The sequence below is a fragment of the Myodes glareolus genome, chromosome 16, assembly GCF_982192425.1.
Source record: "Myodes glareolus chromosome 16, mMyoGla1.1, whole genome shotgun sequence".
Taxonomy (NCBI): domain Eukaryota; kingdom Metazoa; phylum Chordata; class Mammalia; order Rodentia; family Cricetidae; genus Myodes; species Myodes glareolus.
The window spans coordinates 57340273-57355979 of NC_142041.1; the positions used below are offsets into that span (position 1 = coordinate 57340273).

General features: G+C 38.9%; 1 protein-coding gene across 1 annotated transcript in view; it reads left to right on the top strand.

Moving 5' to 3' along the window:
- Prex2 (phosphatidylinositol-3,4,5-trisphosphate dependent Rac exchange factor 2) overlaps positions 1-15707 on the top strand; it is a 280846-nt gene that overhangs the window by 94597 nt on the left and 170542 nt on the right. The window contains exons 7-9 of the mRNA XM_048420638.3: positions 3907-4040; positions 8600-8703; positions 14209-14358. Of these exons, the coding sequence (XP_048276595.3) occupies positions 3907-4040; positions 8600-8703; positions 14209-14358 (388 nt within the window). The remainder of the gene's footprint in view (positions 1-3906; positions 4041-8599; positions 8704-14208; positions 14359-15707) is intronic.

Genomic DNA, 15707 nt, shown 5'->3' on the forward strand with positions numbered 1-15707 from the left:
GCTGTTTGTCTGTAAGTTCATTAAAGAAATTAGGGTTTTCTCAGCACTTATGCAGTAACTATGACCAAGAAGATGTCATGTTTTGCTTGTTCATCTTTGACGTTATACCTCTTTTCAGTGCCATTTGTTATATTAGTTTTCGAGAGAATGACAGTGCCTACTCTATTTTGATAATGAGTAAATGAGATGCAGCCATAAGCTGAGAATCTCCAAGTAATCTACCAGGCTTACTGAACTCATATGTCAACAGTTAATATGCTTCGGACAAGAAATTCACGAGGAGCTTAATCAGAGGTGTCGACTGCATTCCCTAGAACTCATTCTGAGTTCCAGCTTGCTTTCGGTGGCTCAGTTATGTGGTTTATGCTTTAGGTTCTAGATTCACACTGAAGTGTTTTGATAAAAGAATATCAATAGCATGTCACTGTTTAGTAATTCAGCTTAAAGTTTGTTTGGAAGTAGTTTGGACGGGTTTATTTGGAAGTAGTCTTGCAAATGTGGGGAAAATCCCAATAAAATGTAAGAGAAGAAACCATTAATTTGGAATGGTTGGGGGCAAATAATGAAGGTTGTTATATTTTAAAAAGGAAAGAAACAGAAGGGAAATGTGACATTTCTTGATTTCTTTTCACATGGGGAAATACAATTTTATATTTCGCTGTTGTTGCTGTTTTTGCTTCTGACAAATAATCTCATGCCGTGGTCCAGGCTGATTTGGAAATTGCTATGTAAACTGGGTTGATTAATGACCACACAGATTTGACTCCTAATATTACAGGCATGTTCCCAGCTCTACATGGCTGTTTTGAAATCAGTCCTTGAAGCTAGAATCTGGTTGCTAGTTACATTTGATTTAGTTTGCAATTGACTTGAAGCTATATTCTCTTATTACTTCTTGAGTTTGAATCTTCCAGAAGCTGCCCGTGAGACCATTCTGTTTCTCCTCTAGGTAACTTGATAAATAGAGTATCTTCTACCTGGGGGTAGAACTGTGTTATGAATAGTTCCTCTTATTTGAGGATAAGTATTTTTGGAAAAGGGACACGAAAAATGAATCCACATAAAATCTCACTAAATGTGGGAAACTTGGGAACGTGTTCCTGGTAAAATGAGTATATTATTCATCTGATTTAGTCTTACATTAAACTATTGAAGTTGCAGTGTGAAACCCAGAAGGATGAATCCCATGCATCTTTTGTGTGGTATATATATTTTCTAGCAAATTTAGATAACCACTCTGTGGTGTTTTTCATGTTGTACTTGACTCCCTCTTCTTACGAGGTTTCTCTCTGTGAGAGTATCCAGGGGGTTCATGAAGTTCCAGCATCCTGAAAGAATCCATGTTCTAAGCCTCCACCTCTCCAAGCTGCTCAGCTTCTTCAGTTTGAGTGGGCCTGTCTCTGATGGATCTTGCCCAAGGCATTGCATGTGTTTGGGGGAGTTTTTAAAGAGTTTGTCCTCTTTCATGTACTCCAAGATTTTATAGTTTCTCTTTAATCTTTTGTGATTGACATACAGAAAGAAGGGAGGACTGATAACATAGCCTAATTTCAGTGGGAGTCAATTAGCTAATTAATAGTCTCATATTACAGGAAGTGCATCTTTGTAGAAACTTATGCCAGGAGAAAATGTCTAGCATATTGCTAGACATGTAGAGATGTTCTAAATTTTATGTTTCTATTCTGGATAAAGTATCTATTCACAGTTGTTCAATAACTAAATACTTATTTTGTAGGGAATAGGTAAGTAAGTGTTTAGAATTAAATATTGGCCTTAATTGTGAAAATAAAGGTAAAATGCTCACCCAGCTAAGTGACATTCTGCACTACTGAAGGAACACTCAGGACTGTTAAAAAGCAGTTTGAAAGGCAGACTACTGTAGCTCCCGAAAGAAGATCTGATGTACCTGATGGCTTTGCTACCGTAGAACACTTTGAATCAGTTGTTAGGTCAATTTTATATAAAATGCTTTTAATTATTTTATAAACAACAGGTCAGGTAAAACATTTTTAGGCTTTATGTCATGTGGAAATATTTACTAGTGTCTGAATATGTAAATTGGACTACTTACTTGGAATATTTATTTAACAGTCCAGGGCAGATACCATGGCAGTGACCCTTTGTACTAGGCTGGTGTGTGTTAGAGTAAGGGTAGTTTAAAGAGGATGTATTCTGTACCTTTTGTGAAATTTCTGCTAGAAAATGCCCTTTCCATACTATTTTGAGGGTAACTTATATAAGTAACTTGATAAGTATCCTTTTGTTATATGATAATTTTACTCTGGTCGTTCCTAAGATAAGGATACTACTAATTATAAGTAAGTAGTTGGAAATCGTGCTATAGGATTGAAACCTATGTTCATGTTCATGGTAATTTGTGCTCAGTGAACACATGGTGGTGGATCAAACTGTATAAAGGTTTACATATGTATGTAAACTGTCAGAAAGAAAAGAAGCTTAAAGAAGAGGTCTCCTAAGACTACATATGTTTGTAATATGGATAATCAAGTAAACATAAAACACATTCTCTTCATTAATTTCCTATTTAGAATTTTCTTATTATAGATTTGAGTTTTCATTTAACTTTATTGTTTTAGTTGACTCTAAGACCTATACTAGTAATCATTGTGGAAATATGAAACTGCAGTTAATGCTCTGAATACTGAATTGCAAAACCACAAGATAGAAACGTTGATTCACACAAGAACCAGTGATTTGCTTTCAGTTTAAAAGACGCCAGATATATTTAAAGCTGAAATATTCTTGCTGCAGAGACCAGACAGAGAGATCTGCTGAAAGCTTGTGTTCCTTATTGTTCCGCAACAACTTGAGGTGGTCTCTTAAATCTGACTCCGTGCACCCAGTGACTGGCTAGCAAACAGACTGAAGTCTTAGCAGGCAGTGAGAACAGACACAGCTCCTGTCGGAGTCCGGTGGTGGTGTACAGAGCTATTTTCTGTTGAGGCCTGGGGATGGCTGCTTCTCTCTGGCTGTACTTCTCCTCTCAAGGCAACTGCTTCTTAGGAATTAGCCAGAGGCATTGGATCCCCTGTAACTGGAGCTGCGTTAAAGCCACCTGGTTTGGGTGCTGGGCAGGAAGCTCTCACCCACTAAGCTGTCCTCCAACCTATTTTTCTGTTTTTATTTATTTCCCCCTCTTCTCTGTAATTAGAGTCGATCTTTAACTTGATACACACTAATAATTTAGTCATTTTTAATCTTTATGTTTGTGATTATAGTGTAATTATGTCATTGCCCCCTTCCCTTCCCTGGCTCCAAATCCTCTCATAGACCCCTCCTTGTTGTCTTTGAAGTTCATGGCCTACTTCTTATTTTTTTATTGCGGTTATTGCATCCGTGTGTGTGTGTGTGTGTGTGTGTGTGTGTGTGTGTGTATGTGTGTGTGTGCGTGTGTGTATGTGTTTTCTTCCCATGTTACACCTGAGTGTTCAGGGCTGAATGTTTGATATTGGATGGCCAATTAGTGTGCTCTTAACTAGGGAAGACTATCTCCCACCCCTATACCCCAGCAGTTTTTAGTTGTCCATAGTTCATTGTGTAGGGCTTGGGCCTCCTGGGCTCCCCTGGCTTCTGTTTTGGCATGTCTGTTGTTATAGATTCAGTTGTCTTAGGTAGACACAGAGTCTCTCTGTAGACCAACCTGAGGACTGATGGGAGGAAGATGCCATTCAGTGTAACTCATTTGATGTCCTGTGTGCACATTGCACATTAATAAGAACAAGAGAAATTTAGAAGTGAATAATTGCATACAAATGTCCCATCAGGGCTTCAGTTGTGGCACAGTGTGCTTGCCTGGCTTTATGCTGTGCTTCATTTGATCCCAGCACTACAAAGACTATAGTAATCAGGTAATCAGACAATATGTCTTTTCTTTTCCTCACCCAGGGATCCAACATTACCGACACCTGCACAGAGATGCTGATGTGGGGAGTGTTGATGAAAATTTCTTCTGGAAATATTCAAGAACGGGTGTTTTTTCTTTTTGATAATCTGTTGGTGTACTGCAAAAGAAAACACAGGTAAGCTTGTAAAACAAGTCACACTTTGGAAATACTTTCTTCCATCTCACGGGCTCCCCATCCGTGCAGGAATCCCAGAACTCATCCTGCCTGTAACCCATTTCACCCCAGCTTCCCTTGCCTGCTCTCTCTCTGCCTGCTCAATGTGTCCTGACCTGGGTGTGCACCCCTTGCTCCCTCCCCCTCAGCTCTCTCAAGGAGAGGCCTATCTGTGGGGGATGCCGGTGTGTTTCTCTCTGGCCTAATTCTGCTTCTGAGCCATTTGCTCCCATATCTGCTGGAGTCTCAGCAATGTGAGACTCAGTTTGTCCATCTCCCTGTTCACCACTCATAGCGCACCTTCTCTCAGCTTTATTTTCGATCCCTTTCCAGTCTCCTCTCACCTTTTTTTTTTTTTTTTTTCAAAATCCATAAGGGTGGCATATTGAGAACTTTGGGCCCAGATTCCCTTCCCTGTCACACTTGAGCCATCAGTCCCATGCCTGTATGCGGAGCTCATTAACACCAACAGTTTGGACATTTGAGTCTCCATTTTAGTCATTGTAACCTGAAAGCTTATGTATATGATCTTCAGATCCAGAGCTTTTGCAAAATGAATGTCAGTGTGCAAACTGCCAATGTTCTGTGGTCTTACAGTCATGTAGAAATCAACTGAGAGGTTTTACTGGGGTAAAACCCCACTGTGTGTACAGCAGATCTCCTTAACGAATGCACAGCGTGGACTGCACAGTGGCTACCAATGGAGATAAGCAGATCGTCGTTTCTCAATCTGTGGGTCTCTTATTTGGGGGTCACTTATCAGATATCCTGCATGTCAGATTACATTTACACCATGATTCCCAGCAGCAGAAAAATTATAATTAGAAAGTAGCAGTAAAATAATTTTAGGTTGGGGGTCACAACATAAGGAACTGTATCATAGGGTTGCAGCATTAGGAAGACTGAGAACCGCTCAACTAGATGGATGTCCTCTTTACTCCAAAATTAGAGAAGCCTACGCATGAACTGTCTGTTCCTTTAACCAGGAACGTCCAAGTTCATTTACAGGCTTCACCTTAGCATAGGCCTTTGAGGTCTAGAGCTACTTTGAGAGCAGAGCAACCTGAGCCTCCTTCAAGTCCCATAATATTGTAATCACAAGAACCAGGGACTCAGTGTATTCATTTCAGTTCTTCACTTGCCTTCTTTTTTTTAAATTTATTTCTTTTATTATTATTATTATTAATATATTTTTTCATCTCCTCCCCTCTTCTCATTTCCCTCCCCCTCCCTCCATTCCCCCTCCCCCTCCCTCTCCAGTCCAAAGAGCAGTGAGGGTTCCCTGCCCTGTGGGAAGTCCAAGGTCCTCCCCCCTCCATCCAGTTCTAGGAAGGTGAGCATCCAAGCGTACTAGGTTCTCACAAAGCCAGTACATGCAGTAGAATCAAAACCCAGCGCCATTGTCCTTGGCTTCTCAGTCAGCCCTCCTTGTCAGCCACTTTCCGAGAGTTCGGTTTGATCCCATGCTCCATCAGTCCCAGTTCAGCTGGCCTCGGTGAGCTCCCATTAGATCACACATCTCACAGTCCTGATTTCCTTGAAAAGCAATGTGTTAAATTAACCATCTCCTCTTGGGATTCTTTTAATGCTATCAGTGTTAGTAAAAAATACGGTAAAAATGATTTATGGTATAGCATGTAATGCCAATGAATAAGATTGTGTGTAGTTTTACATGGTAACTTTCAGAGATAGTGTCAAAATATATTTAGATATTCCTATTTATCTTTTCTGGTCATTAGTTTCTTAAATGTATATTCAGTTCCATACAGCAATAGTTTATTCATTTATTAACTGCTTCACAGCATCCCATTGGTTTACTCTGTCCTATTAAATTAATCACAGTTTGTTACTTCTTTTCCTATCACTGGACTTTAGCATGGTTTGCTGCTTTTTGCTGCTGTACATTAGTTCTGGTAGTGTAAAACGCATAGACAACAGTAATGATGGAATGAATGCATACAAAGGTGCAGTTCCATCACATGGGACAAAATTGGTCTGAATTTTCATGTAGGGTCATTTTCTTGAGATTAAAGATGTCCCAATTTTAGCTACTTATTAGATTTACATATTATAAATCAATGTCACCATGTAAGATATAAAATCTTTTCAAAATTCAAGGTGGTACATAAAGAAAATTAATAGCTTTAAAAATAGGACCCAATGATGGATCATTCCTTTGTGTGTATTTCGTATGTAGTCTTTCTGTGTATATATATAAGAGAATGTGTATTTGTGTGTGTTTGTGCTTGTTAATGTGTTATGTAAATGTGTATGTATATGATTATACTTGTTGTGTTTGTATGTCTAGGCTAGGTGTGTGTGTTATCTGTATATTTGTGTGAATGTGGGTTTGTGTTGTGTGTATGTGTTGTGAATGTGTATGCATGTATAGGACTATGGGTGTGTGTATGCATGTGTTTTATGTTAGTGTATGTGTAAGTAGCCACAATTATTTTATCTATGACCAAAACTCTCTTCAATTATATTAAGCCATTTACATGTGATAGGTTTGAAAGGATACCAGTTTCCAAGAGATGTTCTTTCATGATATCATGGTCCTGTTTTCTGTCTTGTAAAACATACAGTCACCTGTATACATAACATAATTATACATATTAATATACATAATATAAACAAACAAATGATTAAATGATAGAATTTTTTATTATAATTGTTAAATTAATTTAATTAAACACAGGGAAACTTTTACGCAATTGAATATTTATTGTTTAGAAAATAGCTGTAGTAAATGTATAATGTGAACCAAATATGTATATGAATGTCTGACATTCTATTATTAAGATTTTCTTAGGTTCCCTGGCCTGAATTTCTGATTAATGGGATTTATAAAGGAATCGTAGCAGAGTACATTTAAAGATTGCTATCCAAGTGAACATGAGGAGTGTGGGGTGGTGATGGTTAGGGATGACAGGCTCTCTGGTCAGATGAATTCTTTAGTCATTTTTAGCCGTCATGAAGGACTGCTGACTGCGGATGGGGTTAGGAAAGAAAAGCCAGCTGTGCTGTGTTTTCCACGGAAGGAGGCATGGGAGGGGAGGAATATGGAGACAGCTTCCATGTCCTCCTGCTCCCTCAGGGAATGTCAGGCCTTAGAGGAGAGGAGATGAGGAGGCATTAGTGGTCAGGCATGGCCTGGCTAACTGTTCTAGCACAGGATGATAAGGATCAAATTCCAGCCAGACTTCCGTTGTTGAGTCAGATTAAAATCTATGTCAATTAAAGTCTGTTGATTGACTTGAGTGACTTTTAATTTTGAATATTTTTCGAGATTCTTTACTTCTTAAGAGAAAAACAACTTTCCCTTGCTTGATTGTCCTAATATGTATCTGGAATTCTCTGTTACAAGTTCATCTGTAGACCTGGGTGGAGTTCTTACTTTGTTAGGTATTTTTCAGTTTAAAAATGTAGATTATTTTATAAGTAAATTATACTTTTAGAAGTATTGCAAATGTATTAAATAACTTGTTAAACAGCTATACCGTGATCATATCATAGAAATAATAAATAAACCCCTATTTTTAAAGAGCTGTTTCTTTTTATGTGTCTAAGTGTTTTATGTGCATGTATGTACACTGTGTGTGTGCCTAGTGCCCGGTGAAGCCAGAAGAGGGTGCTAGATTGTCTGAAGCTGGGATCACAGAGGTTGTGAGGAGCCATGTAGGTCCTGGGAATGGAAAGCAGGTCTTCAGCCAGATCAGCGGATTGTCTTAACGATGAGTCATCTCCAGCCCTCAGGAAACATAGTCTTGCTGCTGAGTATTGCTTGACTTATGAGCCTCCAGCAGGCTAGTTTCTCTGAAGAGGAATCAGAAGAACTAATTGAGTTTACTTGCCAGGTCTTGAAAAAAAACTGGAAATTCTCAGTTACCTAAAATTGAGAATCAAGGATGTGATTTTTGAGTTCTCAAACTCAAGTGTGGCATTAAAATCACTGACTTTCAGCCTCTCTCAGTTGGGTTTTACAGCATTGAACTCTTATGTTGAGGAAATGTGTGTAATTATATCACAGCTGCTATACAGTCTTTAGCCTAAAGCTTGCTCTATCTGTCTGTCTGTCTGTCTGTCTATCTATCTATCTGTCTGTCTGTCTAAATTCATAAATAAGGGGATGGAGATGTAATTGATAAAGTAATTTTATAACAAGCAGGAAGCCTGGGTTAGATCTCCAGTATCAAGAAACAGACTATGGTCATACACATCTGTCATCTTAGCATTTGCGAAGGGTAGCAGGAGGATCAGAAGTTCAAGGTCATCCTCTACTATATAGCTTATTTTAGGTTTGCTTATGATACATGAGATCCTGCTTCAAAAATCTCCCTCCTCCCAGCTTGCACACAGCAACCCACCAGCACCACTGTGAATGCGAAGATTGAGTAAAATCAACTGCCCCCAACTTTTTTATGATATTGACCAATAGGAGACGTTTTTCAAAGAATTTTAACATATACTGTCTTGCATTAAGTTTAGGAACAAAAGCTTTGTGGTTTCATTTGTTTCAGACGGCTGAAGAATAGCAAGGCATCCACAGATGGACACCGGTACATTTTTCGAGGTCGGATCAATACTGAGGTGATGGAAGTGGAAAATGTGGATGATGGCACAGGTAAATGCACTTCGGGAACTCCCTGTAAGGTAGAATTCTAACTGCAGCGCGTCAGCGCTTAGCAGTGTCTCATCGGGTGTAACAACATGTTGAGGATGGAGATAGGTGAGAAGCAGGCGTGCATCCTTCCTTGGCTGAGAAATTCAAAAGTAGAGTTGTTCTTGAGAAAACAATAAATGCCATCAATATGACAGAAGACATGAAGCCAGAGTTGAGAATTCAGTCATTGTGGAGTATTTGGATGTTTGGTTTGGAGCAGGGTCTAGCCTTCATTTTATGAGTCTCTTCCATCCATGCCCTGGGTTGCGAACTGGGAAGTGGAAGCATCCAGAGCCTTGAAACAGCTGTGGGGTGGGATTGAGTTTTAGTGGTGGTTTCTTCTTTCCACAAGCCACTCGAGTTGTTACATCAGCTCTCTTCTTCTTTTTTTATTTCCTTGGTAATTCCTTTCATTTCTTTGCAGTGAGCTAAGATTTTAAATGAGACCCTATGTTCCCAAAAATCCGGGCCAAACTGAGCGTGTCCCCCGCCAAGTACTTTCTGTGTGAGGACATTGGGTAGGATGAGGAATGGAAAATATTGTTAGGCTTATCTGCCGTCATCCATACCAACTAAACAACTATACTTTATCTAGATCAAAATGGAAGAGGTGGAGAGAAAGTTTTGAGCATGCCTGGAATTTCTGATGGAAAATTAAATGAGAAAACATTTTATTTTACTTGAATTCTCGTCACATTTTGGATTGTTATATATTGTAGGTGTAGACAAAGTGCTTTCTAGAAAATGCAGAAACTCTCAGACACCTAATTACACTGATTTGATTCAGTACTTGCTGGAGATATAATTGTGTTTGGTGTAAGACTAACTTAGCTTTTTATTGACATGCAAAATATAACTCAATTATTCTCCTAAGCCCAGGCCTTTCCCTTGTCAGGCAGAAGCCTTGTTGCTGAACTGAGTTCCCAACCACTTGAGAAATAACTATGATACATTGTTTATGATGTTCAATGACTTGTATTCTATCATGGTTATACTATAGCATAGAAGAGTTGATAGTATGTCCTTTCAAAGTGAAAACGTTTGAATAATTGTCTTGTACATTATTTTCCATGTTGAGGGAGAATGTCAGTAGTTTGGGCTGAGGCCAGATTGCCCTTCACCCGTTCTCTGGATTTCAGTGTTCATTTCAGTAGCTTTAGTTTAGTTCTCTCTAGAGGATTACTGCTAGGGCTGTTAGTTTGTTCATGATGTTATTAAATAACAATGTTAAAAGCAATAGTTGGAATATGACTGAGATTCCAGGAATTAACTTTCATAGTACGTTTGAAATCTCTTTTACAAACTGGTATATTTATGTGGTTTGGCAGAAAGAATGAATGAAGGCTGTTGACTTTTTAAAAGTGTTATTTCTAGTTCAATGGGCAAATAGCAGGTTTTAGTATAGTGATCAGATTTGAGTGTGATAAGACTGGCAATTTTTAGTCTTAGGATACTTTTTCGTTTGTTTTGTTTTGTTTTGTTTTGTGCTGTGGTGGGTGTCAAACCTAGTAGTGCATTACTGCTCTGTTTTGTCTCAGATATTTTTTTAAAAGTCCAATCGTTTTAAAATAGAGACTTTAAAAGTGCACTCATTCCAACTAAAGGGCCTTGAAAGAGTCTTATAGTGTTATTTTCCGTCACTACCTCCCCGGGTCGGGAGTGGGTAAACATCACATGTACTCACTCATGGGTGGCTTTTAGACATAAAGCAAAGAAAACCAGCCTACAATTCACAATCCCAGAGAACCTAGACAAGAAAGAGTACCCTAAGAGAGACACACATGGATCTAATCTACATGGGGAGTAGAAAAAGACATCTCCTGAGTAAATTGGGAGCGGAGAGGATAGAAAGGGAGGGAAGAGGAAGGGAGGAGAGCAGAGAAAAATGTATAGCTAATAAAATCAATTAAAAAATTTAAAAATAAATAAATAAAATAGAGATTTTTGCAACCATTATTTCTACGTAAACATTTTGAACCATCTTAAGGTATTGAGTATATTACTGTAATATTAAACTTTGCTTTAAATAAAAATTATTGTTATTTTTAATATTATTATTATTCCATGTGTATGATGTGCCTGTGAGTAGGGCATGCATTTGGCGTCAGAGACCAACCTTCAGAAGTCAGCTCCTCTCCTCTTCTGTCAGTTCTGGAGATTGAGTTCAGGAAGAGAGGACTGTGTAGCAAACACTTTTCACCTTCTGAGCTGTCTCAGAGACCTGAATACATTCCTAATAAAAACTTAACCGATTTACAATGTTAACTAGACTGCAAATGCCTAATTTTTTCTGATACACTTAATTTTTATGTTATTTAAAAATTTGAATATTCAAAGAGTTAAGAGATGAGCAACTTGTTATAGTTTTGAATGGATATTTGAGTCTTTTGTTGTTGTTGTTGTTCTAAGTAATGCCCTGTGTTGTGTTAGATGTCAGAATTCTTTCCTGCATTATTTGATAGAATCAAAGATTTGTTTCAAAACTAATTTTCTTCATGTTAAGTATTCCTATGAATGGGTTGTGGTTTTAAAATTTTTTCTTAGGATTGAGACATTCACTGTTGATCATCAGAGTGAGCATTGAATGCATTATGGAGATATCATTATTAATATTTGATATTTTGGACAAACACTTTGGTGATTCGCTCATTTCCTAGCGTGTGTGTATAGTAGTTGGATATTTTCCAGCTTGCTGAAATGAAAGTGTTATTAAATGATGACCACTGTGTTCACTGAGGTTTATTATGGCTCAGTTTGTAAGAACTCCATCTCTTCAGTGGAATTGTGCTTAATCAATGGAAGGAATTCTCTGGTCACATGGTTTCAAAGTCATTAATGACTGGTTTGGGTTTGGCCCTTGAACATTTCTGGTTTTATAAGTAATCAGATAGCATGAATTTTTGAACTTGAACATTCTTCATTTAATGAGTAGGAGTTTAAATTCCATTCTCTTTTGGACATCTTCAAAAATTAGTTCAGGTCCATTGAAGCTTATTAAATTCTGGATTAATCACCCAACTGTTATTTCATTTGATGATATTTTTAATTATTAAATAGGAAAAGAGCCTTAGGGTATATCTCAGTGACAGAGTGCACACTTAGCATTAAAGAGGCCTTGAGTTGGATCCCTAGCAACAGAACAAATCAAAACCAAACAAAACTCACTAAGGAAACAGCACCATTGACCTTTTCCTTGGTCTTAGTGAAAATGATCTTTATGGACAAGTTTATTACAGTGAATATTTTTAATAATGTGCTGTGGTTGTATAGCTACTTACATAGTATTGGATTTTAAAGAAAATGAGAAGCAACTGCTTATTTTGTAAAATACATGCTAATTGTATTACGAAATATATGTACTCAGTTTGAGGCTCCTTACATGTAAGTTCAAAATTACAAATGCTACCTTAAAAACACAGGAGAAAACAATTCTCATCTGAACTTTAAATGGAGTATCATTATTCTTCCATTTGAAATCACGTGACAGGGAACTGGAGAGATGGTTCAGCCGGTAAGATCACTTGCTACTCTTCAGGAGAACTCAAGTTGGGTTCCCAGCACCCACCGTTGTAACTGTGTTAAGTGCAGGTTCAGGGGGTTCATCTAGCTTCCTCTTCTGGCCTTAGCAGGCACTCAAGCATCCATAAGGTGTGCCTATGTGCCCACGCCAGCTAATTGTTTAAAGTCCTTTGGTCCAATCTGATTTTTCCAAACACCACTTGTACAGCAATTGTTCTGCTCCTCGGACAGATTGATTCCTTCAGGCTTTAGAAGCAGAGCATTGAGTGATTTCACTATTGTCTGTGAGAAGCATATGCTGTGCTTGCTTTAAACTAGACCCAATATTTCTCATGTTGACCTAACATGCCCTTTGTAAATATCTTTCTCTAGAGTGTGATTATAGGGGAGATAGGTAGGTGGGAATGTGGGGTCTTTTAAGCAGCAGAGCAAGGTTCATGTGTAAGGACCTTGTCAGGTGACAGGTATCAAGAAGGAGTTGCAAATACTTTTAATAGAAAAAAATGCTTTGGTTTTATTTTCACTAGTTCATTAAAAAATTTTCAGTAAAAAGTGTAGCGTAATTATAAAGTCATTTTATAGTCTCTTGAATATAAAAATTAATTCATAACTAATAAAAGTTAATCCATAATCTTCCATGGATTTTGAGGTTCTGCTGTTTTTAATTGAATATGAACATAGGTATGTAAAAATGAGAAAATCCAAAAGCTCATTTTAAAAATTTGAGATTCTGAGCCAGGCAGTAGTGGTGCACACCTTTAATCCCAGTACTCAGAAGGCAGAGGCAGGAATTTCTCTGTGAATTAAAGGCCAGCCTGGTCTACAGAGTGAATTCCGGGTTATCCAGGGCTATCCAGAGAAACCTTGTTTTGAAAAAAAAATAAAGCAAATAGAAAAAAAAGCCAAAATATTGAGATTCTGTATGATGAAAACTTGCTTTCTGTAGGCTTACTGTGCATATCTAAAATACAGACCAATATCTGATCTAATTTGACTGATGTAGAAGTGCCCAGGATGAGAATACATCTTTGGGATCAGTCACTCAACAGAAGATAATGGGGTGGTTTGCCATTAATGAGAAAGAAATGGCCATCAAGAACATCTGCTTCCTCTCAAAACAATACAATAAGTGGCTTCGGAGAAGAGGTGCCAAGCCAGGTGCCACCTGGGTGTTTCCGAACCCTCTCTCATGTGTGGCTGGCCCGGTGTACCTGCTGTTGCTGCCTAGGATGTGCAGGGAGACATATGGTGTCACTTTGGTGGGTGCTGAGGCTGAGTCAGGCTGCCGCCATCTACTTCTCCTTCTTGGAATCTTTGCTTGGTGGAGTGACCGACTAGTGAGCACCATTATGTCACTGTTGTCTCCCTGCTTCTACTGTGTGGAATGGTGTGGGTTCAAAGAGTGCCTCCTATTCCGGCTCAGTAGCAGCAGACTGGCAGGCATATGTTTCTGTTTGTTATGTTTTCCTTGTATAGACACATTCTGTTCACTGACTTTCTCTCCATGCAACATTCATTAAAAAATAGAAATTGGTCCGTTCAGTAAGACTTTCTTTTTTCTGAAACATAGAATATATTATCAGGCAGCATTAGAAAGATAAGGTGAACTTAATATCTTGATTGTTTGATTATGGAAAAATGCTTAAACTTTTCTTCTTTTATTACTTTGAAAAATTTACTAATGTATTTGGACATGGTTAAAATGAATGTTAAATTATAGTATTTAATTACATGTACTATATCAGCCCTGTGAGTTAGGTATGTTCCATTAGCGAGCACTCACTATACCCAACTATCTCCCTAATTTTCATGTGTATAGTATTTGAGTACTGTGCATACATCCCCACTTTAGTTTTAATTGCCTGGCTTTGGTGCTCTCACGAGTTGGATGGTCACGCTGATGTAATACAAACTGCTCTCTAGTGATTGCTCTTGACTTCTTTGCAGCGGATTTTCACAGCAGTGGGCACATTGTTATGAATGGGTGGAAGATACATAACACAGCAAAAAATAAATGGTTTGTGTGCATGGCGAAAAGCCCCGAAGAAAAGCATGAATGGTTCGAAGCTATTTTGAAAGAAAGAGAACGCCGGAAAGGTGGGTGCAGAAAGGGGGCGCTCTTGTGCTTTGGGAACACCACTTAGGAAAACAACTTTCCCTCAGGTTGACCCCCTCCTTACCCTAAATGGCTACGACCTGCCCAAGTTTAAAATATTGAAAACAAAAAAATCCATGTTCTATAGAATCTCTGATGATATTTGCTTTATCAGGCTCTATCCTTATCTAGCTATTTATTTTTACTGATAAATGTTAATAGTGCTGACGTTGTAAAAATCACAGAATCTCAGTATCAACTTTTCTGGTTTGAAGACTAAAAATGCAGGTCAAACCTTTCTTCTGCAGCGGCTCCCGCTGCCCCATCCACTGGCCGTGAATGGTCGCAGGATTCTAGCTTTCATTCTGGCTTCCTTGCCCTATATTCTCTGCCCAGCTTATCCACGCTCATGGCTGGGACTTCTGTTCTTTCCCTGTGTGCTTTGTGCCCAGCCTTGTCTTCTCTCTTCATCTCCTACTCACCTGCCGTGCTGACCCCCAGACTTCCCTTGGCAGTGTCAGGGTTCAGTGGGCTTCTTTCTACTTGGCAGTTTGCCCGAAAAGTGTCTCTGCTTCCCTTTCCTTTTGAAACCTGGAAGGTATCCTGATTCTCCTCTCTGTCATAGCTGTAAGTAGGCACTGCTCTGTTCCAGACCCTGCCCTCTAGGCTACCTACAAAGCGACAGAACTTTCTTTCCCCTCCTTCCTGCTCTTTTCACATAAAATTTCATGAAAATCCTATTTCATAAAATGCATTGCTGTCTCCCTAGTACCTGAAGAACTAAGTGATTTGGCTCTACCAGGGCACTGCCACACCCACAAAACACCTGTAGTCTCATCTAAACGTCAGGACTCTATGCCTTGGATTGCTCAATTTTAGTGGCTCTTGTGAGGATTCACAATGTTACATTTAAACACGGTCTCCTTGTGAAGGATTTTATGGCATTTCTCTAGCAGAGGTGAGACGAGCTCAGTGAGACTCTCCTACTGAAGAAAGTGGGAGTCCCCTCCAGGATGGACCGCAAGCATAGCTAAGCAAATCTCACTTGCCCTTCCTCCACTGGCGAAACCATGTGTCCGTGGGGCACATCCTTGCAGGGGTGCTTCACACACTGGAATATAGCCTGGCCGGTCTCACTAGGATGCTATGAATTTCTTAGAAACCGTTCTCACTTCTAGAGAGCTCAAACCTACACCATCTCGGCAGTGGTTATCAACCTGTGGGTGGCAACCCTTTGGGGGTCGAATAAGCCTTTCACAGGGGTCACCTAAGACCATCAGAAAACACGGGTATTTGCATTACAGTGTGTAACAGTGGGAAAATTACATTTATGAAGCAGCAGCAAAAATCA